General features: G+C 37.9%; 1 protein-coding gene across 1 annotated transcript in view; it reads left to right on the top strand.

The window, feature by feature from the left end:
• SVEP1 (sushi, von Willebrand factor type A, EGF and pentraxin domain containing 1) overlaps positions 1 to 10282 on the top strand; it is a 167201-nt gene extending 156919 nt beyond the window's left edge. Inside the window, exons 47-48 of the mRNA XM_037491628.2 lie at positions 4929 to 5022; positions 9998 to 10282. Coding sequence (XP_037347525.1) covers positions 4929 to 5022; positions 9998 to 10019 — 116 coding nt within the window. The 3' untranslated portion in view covers positions 10020 to 10282. The remainder of the gene's footprint in view (positions 1 to 4928; positions 5023 to 9997) is intronic.
• The last annotated feature ends 4158 nt before the right edge of the window (positions 10283 to 14440 follow it).

Raw genomic sequence — 14440 nt, 5'->3', positions numbered from 1 at the left:
TCTGTTTTGCAGGATGTAGAGAAAATATTATGCAGAGATTCAGGAGAATATTTCTTTTAATTTCCATAAAGCTAAATTACTAAAATTTAACTATTATTTAGAAAGTTAACCATTATTAATAGTTTTAACCTTGTTAAGAAAAAAACAAGGCTCTAAATAAGCATAAGTCAAAGTGAAAAAAATTCATCCAAGACATAGCTCCTTATCACCAAAGAAAATCCCAACCTTGTTTGGTTTGACTGAAAACAAATATGTCCCCTTAAGGGACTTTGTTTATCTCACGTATAGCCTTTACCCCACTGTACTATGTTATTTGTTTAAATGCTTGAGCAAATGACCTCTCCCCAGCCCCACTAAGTTATATGCTGCTTGAAGGAAGGCTTGTATCTTCATGATTTCTGTCTCCCCAGTTCCTAGCATAGTGCCTGCCTATGATAGGTTTTTCAGTAAATATCCAGCAAATCAATCATTTTTAAAATGACAGGTTTTTAACTTTTTGCTTTACCTAAATGCTTAGGCAAGTATTAAAAAGTATAGAACTGGCTGTGTTTATTTAGTATTAAGTAATACTAAATAATACACACATACACACCCATCCCTCCTGTTAAACAATACCTGTTCCACCTCCCCTGTGGGGCAAAATGTAAAGTAGAACACTTACTGATACTGGTGCTTGTCATGAGTTCTCAGTCTGGGATAAGCATGTAATTTAGTTTCCAACTAGCACATTGTGAAAGGGGGACTATTGGGCCTCCCCGGTGGTGCAGCAAGTTGAGCACCGCACTGTGAAGCTGTCCGCAGCTTCTGCAGCACTGGTTCGATTCCCGGCCGGCCAGGGAAAATCCCATATGGTGCAGCAGACCTCTCCTGCCTCACCAGCTGCTCCCCTCAGCAGTGTCTTCAGTCCGTCTGCCTGTTCTGCTCCCCGCTCTGTCTCTGGTGAATTCTCTCACCCTCCCTCGCTTCTGTACCTCAGTTCTTGTATAAATAAATCTTTTTTAAAAAGGGGGGGGGACTATTAATAATTAAACCTGGGAAATGAGAAAGTTACTGTCACAAGCAAAATCAGATGTGTACTTACCTATGTCATGAATGTAGAAAAGGAAAAATATACTGGAGGCTAAATTTGAAGCATGTTTTTGAAACTCTTAAAATAATTGATATAACATTTTGTTAGGGGGAAAAAATGTCCTGCGCTAATCCCATACAGGCTTTGTGGACTCCACCCCCACTCCAGACTAAAGCCATCAGGACATTGGGAAAGACAAATCCCGTCACCACCAAAGGAAAGGTGACTGGGACCTGAGGGTGGAGTTAAACAGCCAGGGTTGGTATAAAAACCAAACACATGGGCCTTGAGCTCTCTCGCTCTGTCGCTCGCCTCCTGGCTTCACAGCTCCTGGCTTGCGGCCAGCTCTCAAAGTGCCATTTTGAAATTCCTAATCGGCAAATTGGGTAAGACACATTTAAAACTTTGTCTCCCACTTTTCTCCCTGAGCTGTACATTTCCTCATTTGCCCTTCCCTTGTAAATAAACCTTTTATTAACCTTTTGCGTGTGCCTGCAGTAAAACATTAATAAGTCCTTTTAAGCACGCGGGTGAGGACCCACAGTCAGGCACCCCATTTTATATCGGGGCTGCCCTATAACAATTTCTTTATAAGAAATCAACTTTGATATTTATCTACATTTATCATGCGTACAATATTGAAAGCACCTGCAAACGAGCCTTGTCCCTTCCAGCCACCTCATCTCCACAAGTGGCACCCTTGTCTCTCCCCTGCTTCAGCGGAGGTCATCAGTATGAACACACTTTCTCTCTTCCTACACAGTATCCCTTGCCTCCTACTGTACCTCCACTGCCGCCAGCTAGTAAAAGATCTCTTCTTGGGATCACTCCCAGAGCTTACTGGTTGACTTTCCCCTCTATGTTTATAAACTAACATTGTGTACCACTTGTGCTGTGTCTTTGCCCTATTTCAGAACCTAAAATGTCTCGGATTGCCTATTGTCTCCACATCGAGCCCTAATTCATCTGACTGATTCCCAAGGTGCTACATAGGCTGGTTTCTGCACACCTCATCATTCTGCTTTCCTAACCTACCAACCATACCTGCACCCTGCAGCGATGGCTTCCTTGTCACCGCCCAAGAAGTCCCTTCTCCCTCCCATCTCTCATCATTTGCTAATGGTTGCCCTCTTCTCTCTACCTATTTAAACATTTTCCAACCTGCAAGGCCTGTTGGTTTCTTCTTATCTCAAGACCTGTCCTACATTCTAACGTTCCATTTCTACAGACATTAGAGCTGTGTAGTATAAAGCTGAGCTGAGCTGATTGATTTGTATTTCTTGTAGCTCCTCAGCTTGCTAACTAAAATAAGCTCAGTTACATGGAGCCTAATAGTGTCCCTTTCTTTTTAATATAACAGTTGCCCCAATACATATCCTATTTATACCCCGAGAGTACAAAGCATATACAAGAGGATAAAACAGGAGCGCCTGCCCTCCAGAATTTAATCTAGAAGAGATCAGAATGGTGTGTAAATAGGTAACTAGAGCACGTAAAGATAGAGGCTAATTGAATTCACTGTTGCTATGACAACAGTGAAAATGAGTAAACCCACCTAGGATAGACACTCAGAAAAGGCTTCACAAGCACTGGGTCAGAGGAAGAGCAGGAGAAGTCACCGCAAGATGATTCCTGCCAAAGGCATGGAGGTGTAATACAGGTGTGTTCAGCAAGAGAGAACCAAAGAAATGTAGAAATGGGATTGGAAATAAAGCTATAAAAATGGGCAGATCCAAATTAAGAAACATTGGCAAATTTTAAGTAGGAAAATCATGTGATCAGATTTTCTTTTTTTAAAAGATTTATTTATACAAGAACCGGGGTACACATCAGAGGTGTGAGAGGTGAAAGAATTCTCCAGAGACAGAGCATGGAGCAGAACAGGCAGATGGACTGAAGACTTTGTTGAGGGGAGCAGCGGGCAAGGCAGGAGAGGTCTGCCACGCCATGTGGCTTTCTCCCCGGCCGGCCGGGAATGGAACCCACGCTGCAGTGGCTGCGGACAGCTTCACAGCGCTGCGCTCAACCCGCTGTGCCACTGGAGAGACCCCAGATTTTCTTTTAGAAAAATTCCTTTGGCAACAGTATGGGATATGGCAGAAAGCAAGACTTTGGAGAGACTAGTTAGAAAATTGCCAAAGCAGAATTGGCAAGAGGTAATGAAGTAGGAAGCAGTGATAACCAGAAGGGATGAAATTGAGAGAAGTTAGGAGGTAAATCAGTGCTGCGTGGTTATAGATTTATTGTGAGAATAAAGGTCTCAAAGGAGTCAGGGCTGATGTTTCCATTTTGGTTCCCAGAGTGGAAGGTGGTGCCATTTACCAAGATAAACAGCCCAGGAGGAGCAGATCTGAAGATGGAGAAAAGTGGGGGGAAGTATGAATAGCCTGAGTCTGAGACACTGCTAACACACAGGCGAGCTCTGATAGGTAGCTGGAAGATGCTTCAAAGTAGACATGTAAATCGCATGGAAATACATTCATGGGGAAAATAAGACCACGCAGAAGACACAAAGTAGGAAAAGGTGGCACAGAATGGAATACTGCGGGGACTCATATTATGAGGGATATGTCAAGCTAATGGACAGGGAAGAAAAAATAGTGACTGATTTGTTAGTTCAGCCAGGCACCACTAAATCAACATGTTCCTGAAACAGTAACATATATTAATTTTTATATATATTACAATATATGATATATAATATATATCACAATGTATAGAGCAAGCAGAATCTATAGAGAACTAGTTTTAGATTATTGGGTTGTGCTTTTATTATTTTTAATCCTGCTGTGTGTCCTAATTTCCTTCCCCCCACCCCCAGTACTAATATATGCATTACTCTTAACTCACCTGGAGAGCTCCCTGGGAACCAAAAGATTGGAATTTCACTTCTGGTCCTCTCTCTTCCCATGAGTGCTTATCAAGTGCCTGCTATTTGCTGGCATTTCCCCAAAATTTTATGAATGAGTGATTGAAAAAGTAACATTTTTCCATCTCTCACCAAAGATGAATTTCTCATCTGAGGATGCCTACCTTTCCAAGCTATAATGAGATTGACATAATGAGGTGGAAATGTTTCTCATTTCAGCCTTTTCCAAAGAGGCATTTTATTTTCTTCCCATAGGAGGTTTCTCCTTATCCTTTGACATGTTAATCTTGCTGCTGTTAGTCTTTATAGGTTTTTAGCATCCTTAGATGTTTGAATGAATAGATTGATGCTGATGAAGAATTTGGTTATGAGACTAGTCTATAAACTAGTCTATATAGTTTATCTTTTAGTGTTCACCGGGGTTTCATCTAGGGCTAATTTTGAACTGTCCTCTGGGTTCTGTAATTTCAATTAAAGCTGGTAAAAGCCATGAAACAAGTTTCCTAGAAAGCACAAAGGGCTTTTGATTCATTTGTTATTTTTGACAATCCATGTGCCTGATTTATTCTATAAGGTTCATTTCTGATATAAGAACTCAATCAGAGTTCAGTTCTAGCTCCAGGAGATTTACACTCTAATTGAGTGTATGAAGAATTTATAGCACAGAACAGTCTGTGTCAAATTGCTTGCAAGATAAAAAAAGATTAAAGAAAATCAATGAACCTTAAGTTATCAGCAAAGGTTTCAAATGCAGGTAGAACTTAACTGGGGGCTTAAAATATGAAACACTGCCTGGGTTGGAAGGAAAAAGGGAGGTAGTTCCACATCACCACAGGAGGCCAAGCACAGTGGCAGAGATGCATAATCAGTCTGTGAGCCATGGTGGTGAATAGCGTGGAATCAGAGGCAAATCCTATTCTACTTGCCTTCATGGACATCTTCAGACTTGCTAAGCACTGATTAAATAAATACTTGCATTTCTCCTCCCAGCCGTTTGCCAGTCTCCCTGCTTAAATGGTGGAAAATGCGTAAGACCAAACCGATGTCATTGTCTCTCGGCTTGGACAGGACACGACTGTTCCAGGTAAGAAAAGCCAAAGCTAATGTTCACCTATCATAGAAAAGTTGGAAATTCAAGTTAAGTTGTCCCAAGATCCAGAAGGTATCTCTAATCTGAGAATGAGCATTTTTTCATCCAAAAATATCCATTTTGAGATACACTGTCTAAATCCAAACTAAAGCTAGCGCAAAGAAACATTAGTTAAGCAACGACAAATAAAAAAAAAAAACAACAGTGTTATGTCAAAAATAATCTTGTGCTGAACTTGACAGGACATATACTAAAATTGGAGCAATACATGAAAGGTTATGACATCTGCACAGGTGTGATACTCAAATATGTGAAGCATTCCATATTTTTCTACCAGAAAAAAAGGGTTAAACAAGTTACTTAACTGCCTCCTTGAACAGCAGATTATGTCCTTCATATGCAAGGATGTAAAAAAAGCCATAATCATAATAATGTTTTATTGATGTTCATTGCTTCCTTGATTACTTTTACAATAAAAGGTAGTATTGAGTTTGATGAAGAAATGTTTATTTTAATGTCAAAACATTTGTTTCATATTCTTAGTGTATATATTCTCTATTTGACTACAAAAGATCCTTGTAAAAAGTTGTGGGCAAATTCTTTCTCATTTCTCACCAGATAAATAACATAGCTGAGAAAAGATCACAAAAATAAATTGAAAGATAAATAATTTAAAAATAATTCAGATTTTTTTTTTTTGGCAGGAGGTCAAATTGGACAGGCAACATTAGTTTCAGTTGGACAACAATATTTGTAGATATGGCATGACATACTCATCACAGTAAATCTAATTGATACCTTACTATCCATAATTACAAGTTTTTTCTTGTGATCAGAAATTTTAAAACTTGACTCTTAGCAGCTTTAGTATAATTAACTATAGTCATCATGTTGTACATTACATCCTCATGATGTATCAATTTTATAACAAGAAATGTGTACCTTTGGTGTCTTTTCACCAATTTCAACAAACCTGCTTCTTTGGCCTCTGTCAAACACCAGTCTGATATCTGTTTTTTAGTTTGTTTGGTTTTCTTTTTATATTCCACATATAATTGAGCTCTTACAGTATTTGCCTTTCTCTATCTGATTTGTATTTCACTTAGCATAATGTTTTCAAGTTCCAGCAACTCATAAAATAGCAAGATTTCATTCTTTTTTATGACTGAATAATATTCCATTGTATACATACACCAAAATTTCTTTACCATTCAACCATCAGTGAACTCTTAGGTTGTTCTATATCTTGACTGTTACAAATAATACTGCAATGACATGAGATGACTATAACTTTTAGGGTTTTTTTGTTTGGATTTTTCTTTGGATAAATACCCAGAGGTCAAATTGCTGGATCATGTGGTGGTTCTACTTTTAATTTTTTGAGGCATTTCCATACTGTTTTCTGTAGTGTTATGCCAATTTACATTCCCACCAATAGTATCAGTGTCCTCTTCTCATCCTCACCAATACTTGTTATTCTAAAAGGTTATTCTCACCAATACTTGTTATTCTCATTGTGGTTTTGATTTGCATTTCCATGGTTACTAGTGATGTTGAGCATTTTTTCATGTAACTCTTGGCCATCTGTATATCTTTTTCAAAAAATGTCTATTTCAACTCTTCTACCCTTTTTTTAATTGGATTGTTTGGATTTTGCTATTGAATTGCATGAGTTCTTTATAGGTCTTGAATATTGACTTCTTGTCAGATATATGATTTGCAAATATTTTCTACCACTCAGTATGTTGCTTTTTCATTTTGTTGTTGATTTTGCTCACTGTGTAGAAGCATTTTAGTTGATATAGTCCCATTTGTTGCTTTTGTTGGCTTTGCTTTTGGTGTCAAGTACAAAAAAATCACCAACATCAACATCAAGTAACTTAGCGGCTATATTGTTTTCTAGGAATATTGTGGTTTTAGTTTCATTTTTCATTCATTCATTTTGTGTTAATTTTTTGTACCATGATAGTGGTCCAGTTTCATTCTTTTACACATGGCAGTTTCCCAGCACCATTTCTTGAAGAGACCATCCTTTCCCCTTTATATATTCTTTTCTCCTTTGTCATAATTGGCATATACAGTGGTCACCATTTATCTGCAATTTTTCCTTCCACAATTTCAGTTACCTGCAGTCAACCATGGTCCAAAAATATTACATACAATAAGATATTTTGAGAGAGAAACCATATTCATATAACTGTTGTTATAGTATGTTGTTGTAATTGTTCTATATTATTGTTAATTTCTTACTGTGCCTTAATTAAAATTAAGCTTTGTAATAGGTTATGTATGTATGGGGGGAAACATAGTATATCTAGGGTTTGGTACAATGTGCATCTTTCAGGCATCTACCAGGGAGCTTGGAACATATTCCACATTGAGAAGAGGGCTACTATGTAGGCATACAGTTATTTCTGGGCTTTCTAGTCTGTTCCATTGATTTGTGCATGTTTTTATGCCAATGCCATTCTCTCTTGATTACTGCAGCTTTGTAATGTAGTTTGAAATCAGAGAGCATGAAGTGTCCAGCTTTGTTCTTCGCTCAAGATTTAAACTTTTTTGTTAATTTTTTTTTTTTTTTTGCATAGATGAACTGGGGTGTAGGCCAGAGGTGGAGGGACTGAGAGGATTCACCAGAGACAGAGTGGGGGTCAGAACAGGCAAACTGACTGAAATACACTGCTGAGGGGAGCTGCGGGTAAGACAGGAGAGGTCTGCTGTGCCATATGCTGATTAGCTCCCTGGCTGAGGATAGAACTCAGTCATAGTAGTGATAGCACTGGACTTAACCCCTAGGCCACCAGGGAGGCCCAAGATTTATACTTTTTTAAAGCACAGAAAATGTTAGGCATATTACATATCATTAATAAAATATTTTCAATATTAAAATATTGTCCTCACAAATATTTCAGTGTCGAGATATGAATCAGCTCTATTTTGTCTTTCAATATGTATCATTGTATTATGTCACTTAAATTTATAATGTATTTCTGTCTGTAAGAATCATTAAAAATGGATATTTCCATATTCAATTTTTAAAGTGGGAAATTCAGCTAAGTGAAAATATTTCCCTTTCTCATTTTGGTTGGAATATCAGCTTGCAAAGATGAATATCTATTTAAATACAAGCTTAACTGACAGAAAAAAAATCTGTATTGTGCCAATGAATTTCCTCACATCAACTCAATATTGTGTCATCTGTGCAGAAGAAAAATCAAGTGAAAATTGAACCCCCCAGAGAGCACATTTGGACTGTACAGGTATATTTATGAACTTCCAAGATTACAGGTGACTGTTTTACCTGAGAGTAGAATTGAAAGAATTTAAGAAAAAGAAAAACAAATGAATCAATTTCTTGGGAGCAAGGAGAGAAAAAGGAAAGGAGAGAGAAAAAAATGATCTAAGGAATAATGATAGTGACAAAAAGGAGAAGGAAATATTTATCACAGTCTTAGAATTTTAGACTTCATATTTCAACTTCTTCATCTTCCAGATAAGCAAAGAAACCCAGAGGTGGTGTGGTCCTCAATATCAATACTCCCATAGGAGCTTTCTTGACCAGGGGAAGAGCAAATATTAGATTACCTGTGGAGGGAAAAAGCCTGTTAATAAGGAAAAGAAAATCTATTCTAGATTTTTTAATGCAAAAATTTGATAAAGGAACTAAGAATTATTATTAAAAATTAAGCAGAAAGGCATAGCCCACATCCCAGAAAAGATCATTTTCTATCCAGGGGACTAGGCAGATGTCTCCTCCTTCACTATGACCGATTTTTCTAAGACACCCATTTTAGACTATCTCATTGCAACTCTAACTAGCGTAATCAGAGAAGAGAATTTGTTACCACAATAGAAGGACCCTGTATGGAATCCAGAGATGTAGAATGGCTTTTAGCATCAAGAAAATGAGACTGAGGACTTGAAAGTCTCCTGAACCTTCTCCTCTCATGCTCTGGCTCATATCTGCTCCATCCTTTCTTGCTGTTGAGTGACTGTTCTCAGCTGTTGAGTTCACATGGAGGAAACAACAGCTTCATGCTCCCACATTTTACATGTTATACTACAGTATCCAGTAAACTGTGCTGGCCCAGTTCAAAAAATCCAGGAGAAGAACTGACTAGTCCTGGTTGATTCAAGGGCCCACTATGGAACAGTCAGCTGCCATCCTAGGTTGGCTTATGTCTACTAACATGAAGCCTCATTTGGCAAAACCTTTATCTTGAGATCAGGCTGGCAAATTCCCAGAAGGAAGAAAAATAGAGTGTATTTCCCTGAAATGGGAGGAAGAGAAAGCTTTTCTGAGAAGTCAAAATGATAAATGTTTATAAATAATTGTCTATCTCCTTTCTCCCGTGGAATTGAGTACCCTAAAGATTTTATCTCTCATACTTAATAGAAGCACAAAAATCAATGTTCAATAAATGCTGTTGGCAGATGGAGCAAATTCCAGGCATCAGCAAGAGCTGGTGCAGAACAGCATTGGGACGTCCATTAAAATCCTTCCACCCGTAACCTGCTCTACTGATAAGTGAGACTGACCTGCTGTTATTCGCAGATAGTTTAATCTGTAAGAAAGAGGTTGTGTTTCTTCTGAGCAACATGTGCATCTTCAGGAAAATGGCTGTAAGCAACTTCCATAAGTAAAAAATCATAGATTGTTAATGCTGTAAGAGACCTTCAGGTTTGCAAAATGCAAAGCCTTCATTCTACAGGTAAGAAGATTGCCCTATAGGAAACTAGTGACAGAGCCAGGAATAAAATTCAGGTCTGCCAATTCCTCCATCTTTTCGCAAGCCAACATCTGTGCTCCATAGCCTGCCCTTCTCCAAGAAAGGCCCTCCATCCATGCAAGCAACATCACACATCATCCACTGTCTAAAACTTCTAATCCTGTTTTAATCAGCCTCCACAGAGCTGTCACCTCCTCAGTTCAGTCTTTTCTGTTGAATCTCTTTGTTTTTTGTTCCAGGAAAAGGAGGACTGGGTTTTAACCAATGTGCGACCAACCAGCTCTCCTCAAAGCAGGATCATCTCTTCCTGGGCATCCTGGGCATCCTGGAACTGATGCAAAGAAATTCCAACATGGTGCTGGGTCTTGTTTCATTGAGTAAAACTTGTTATTTGGGGTTTACCTTTCTTATTTTGTGTTATATTTTGTTATCCTCTGTGACATACTCTCTTACATGTTTCCATTTTTAAATACACCTGTATTTTCTATATAAAAATATATTAAACAGATGCTGCTCCACTCTCACAAAATGTACATACTCTGCCGTCAATTGGAAAGTCCCTGGTAGGCATTTTTATTCAGTTACTTAATATGATTTTTCAATTAAAATATATTTTGCTACTAAATAATATTTTTGCTGGATTGTGCCATTTTGTGAGGTGGCCAGGGAATAACGAAGAGGCTCTGTGATCTTTCATCTACGCTACTGGCACAATATAGGATCACATACTGTGGACCAAGAAACAGAGATAAAGGAGACCCCTTTGTTCTCGTCCACCTTCTTCCAGTGTGTAGCACTGTACACAGGGAACAGAATTTTGTTCTGGTACTGAGGGCAGCTGTTCCCCTTCCCAATATGTGGAAAGCTGTCGGCATGAACTTAGCAAGGGCCAGATGGGAGTGGGGAGCAGGGTGATCAGGCTTCACAAAATAAGGTGCTCCCCTCCTTCTCAGAGCTGGAATAAAAGATCCAAGAGCTGGAAGATTAACAGAGAGCCTGTTTCAGGTCACACTCCCATAACTCACTGCTGTGAAGAAAAGGGGATGAGAATAAGAGAGAAAGGGAAGGAAAAGGCAGATGGAAACTCTCCCAGCATTGGATGCACCTGCAGAAATAAAATGAAATTAAAATAAAATAAAATAGCATAAAGAGAAAAAAAAGAATTGAGGCAAAGCTGAGCTGCACCTCAGTCTCTGTTGCTTCACCTTACTCTATCACCATGCTTCCACCAGTGTGAAGACTTCCCTAGACTTCTGGAAAATAAAGCCAAACACTAGATTTTGAAAATCACAATCAACTCATCCCCATCCTCTGGGGAAACTAATCCCACGTAAAGCACAGGGTTCACTGTGACATGTGAAGAAATGCAGGGACAGTGACAAAGATCTTCACTGTCCTGGTGGTTCTCTTCACTACGCTTTCCTCAGCCACTGACGCCATGGCCTCTTTGCTCCTAAGCCGAACACCACTGCTTTACATGGACTATCCAGGTGGCGAACACAAAATAGTAAAAAACAATAGACATAAATAAATTCAATAATGCATGATAATGGAATATGTCAACAAGTCAAATGGACTATGGTTTATGCCACGAGAAGGAAAAAATTGTTCAACCATAGTATAGTTATTCCTGCCCTTTATCATCAGAATGTCAAGCACTAAAAGTCATTAAGTTATTTCCATAGATGTAGGGAAAGCTTTCAGAAAATTTTCAAATTTATTCTTAATCTCTAAAACTCAGACTAGAAAGATACTTCTTTACTGTAGTAATGCTTTTCCTTTACAAAATAGTACCCAATTGTGTTTAATGCTCTCATGTATGAAGAAGCAGTAGAAGCTTCTAGCCAATTGACTGATGCCAACAGCTAACATGCACTACAGCCAAGCAAATTTTAAGTTCCTGTGGCTTCTCAAAAAAGACAAAGGATATGGCAAACCCAACCATAGTCAGAAGGGGAAAAAGTTTATTTTAATCTTGGGAATCTTGAAAACATGATATCAAGTGAAAGAAGCCCAGTTGCACAAGGCCACCATGGAATGGTTGCATTTCCATGAAATGTCCATGATGGACAAATTTATAAGAGACAAGATGAGGGGGGAAGGAGGAAATGAGGAATACAGAATTGTTTTTTGGGGATGATAAAATGTTCCTTAGCTAGATAGTGCTGATAATTGCACAACTTTATGATTATACTAAAATCCACTTGATTGTAGACTTCAAAAATAATTTTAAATAAAATGGTAAAGGTCCACAAAAGAAATAAATATATTTGACCACCAAAATGTGGAAACTTCTCTTACCATCAAAATTGAACATAATCTGTAATTTTAAATGACCAAGAACATACATGACAAAATAATATTCTGAAATACTATGATTTAATAAACATCCATAAGAAAACATTTTGCTTAGGGGAGAGATATGAACAAGCAATTTACTAAGAACTACAGATAGAAAATAAGCAGTCTCACTAATAATGAAATGCAAATTAAAATGATACCATTTTTTGTCTACCAAATTGGCAACTTTTGGTGGTAGTAGTGTTAATATTATGCAGTTGACAACTGGAGAAAATCATTTTCTTGAGCTTCTATAATGCAATCGTTCTTCAAAGCAATTGGCAACAAGTATCAAAAACCTTTAAAAGGTGCATGTAAGCTCTTGGTTCATTAGTTCACTGCCTGAGAAACAATCCCATAAAAAAATCTGATTTAGAGGTGATGTTTATACACAAAGCTAATTATCACAATATTTTTAATATTATTGCAAGTTGGCAACATCATACATGATGACTAAAATGGGACATTTATAGGATTATATGTTATGAAGCCATTAAATATTACAAAGGGTTTTTTTAATAACATCAAAAATCATTATGACATAATATTCAGTGGGAAATAGTATATACAATGTATTGCCAATTTTTATTAATGATTTTCCCTAAATATGGAACATGAGTGATTTTTATTTCTTATCTAATTTTCCCCTTATTTCTTGTTTATTTTCAATGCAAATATATTACTTTTATATTCATAAATACACTGTTGCATTCATAAACATAATCATGTATTCATAAAAATTAATTGAAGTAAAGGCTCCACATTATTGCATGCATCATCATTTTGCTTGCCCTAATTAATCTGGCATATACATTGTCATTATTGTGTAAATGTAATGGTCTTGCCTCCATATAGTTTTGTTTAAACACTCCTTTAAGAAACTTCAGAGTAGGGTTCAGATCAAGATGATTATTAATTTGATGTAAAAATAAAGACTTATCAAGAGGAGATACCCATAAATTTTGAGTCTGGTATACACAAGAGGTAAATACTTGCTGATGATCAAATTAAAGAACTTAATTAATGAAACTCCATATATTTTTCCAGTATGTTCCATGCTCCAGATGATACACTATCTCAAATTTTCCAGCCGGGAAATTTCAGAACTACCTTCTTATGCTTGCAAAACAACCAACACTGCAAAAACAATCCTTTTTTTAGTGGGATTACAACTCATTACTCATGACTTCCTCCTAACTCTGACTTTAAGGCAGTGACAGCAACTTCAGTCCTTTGCTTCCCCACCCCCACCCCTACCCTCACCATTATCTTATAATTAACCTGGGGCCAAAATGTAGACTTGGATGCAACCAGAAAGAAATGGACTGTTGGGGAAATAATGAAAAATTGCAGACATATGGCAAGGGCCACCTGTCTGCAGCTGGCATTGCAGCTGTGTGTGCCTCACTGCAGTAATCACCGGGCAGAGCCACTTCAAATATGTGATCGTGGGCTGTTAAGTTTTGTGAAGGAAGCCAAGCTATTTTAAAGACACACATAGATACAGGCTGCTTGGGTGTCAGTTAGAGTCACAGTCCAGGCAGCTGTCCCCTTCTCTTCCGAGGAAATGGTGATCGCACCCACTCGTCATCGAGACCATTTTTGCTCCACCCTCCTAAGCCCTGACCTGTCTAATTACACACCTGGTCCTCGCCCTTCTGAATCATTAAGATTCCTCCTTTCATTATGCTCACTGGATCTTGTTACTTTCCCAACAGAGTGTTCAAGCTAGTTTATGCTACTATAAGTTAAAATGTACCTATCAGCCGTGGTCATAAAGAGTGCAGACTGCCAAACTAGAAAAACCTGAAAGAATGGAGCAGGTGACCTTCACAAAAGAGGAGCAAAACCACCAGCCTGCAGTTCTCAGTCAACCCACATTCTTCAGAAGAATCTGGCCCTTTATTTAGAATCTGTAAAATATAGTCAAACTTTTTTTTTTTTTTGGTACAAAAATATATACTTAAAAGTCTCTGTTGTCTCATAAAGTTGTGAGAATTGAAAGCTCTAAGTGTCTCTAACATTTAGCAATGGTCACATTGTTACTCAGCCCCTCCCAAACTGTGTCAGCTAATTTTACAAAGTTCTCTTTTTACATTTAAGGACACTGACGTACAGAGAAGCAATGCCTGTAAGATGTGGAAATGACTGCCCGACACCTGAAGTCCAAGCTAGGCTTTAGAGTAATCATCCACAGTACTTTCTAGAGCATGATTTGGCATTAAGTAGAATATGGCTGGCATTTTCACCCCAAATAAGCTTTATGACAGTGGTGGTTTGTTATTATCATCTTAGTTTCTGCTGTTTGTAAAAGAAAATGTTCCTAATCACAAGGCAGCCTT

This window comes from Talpa occidentalis, unplaced genomic scaffold, assembly GCF_014898055.3.
Source record: "Talpa occidentalis isolate TD23 unplaced genomic scaffold, MPIMG_talOcc4v2.1 talOcc4.7, whole genome shotgun sequence".
In the NCBI taxonomy this organism is placed as follows: Eukaryota; Metazoa; Chordata; class Mammalia; order Eulipotyphla; family Talpidae; genus Talpa; species Talpa occidentalis.
The sequence above is the reverse complement of the archived record's forward strand: the minus strand, read 5'-3'. Positions and strand labels throughout refer to the sequence as shown.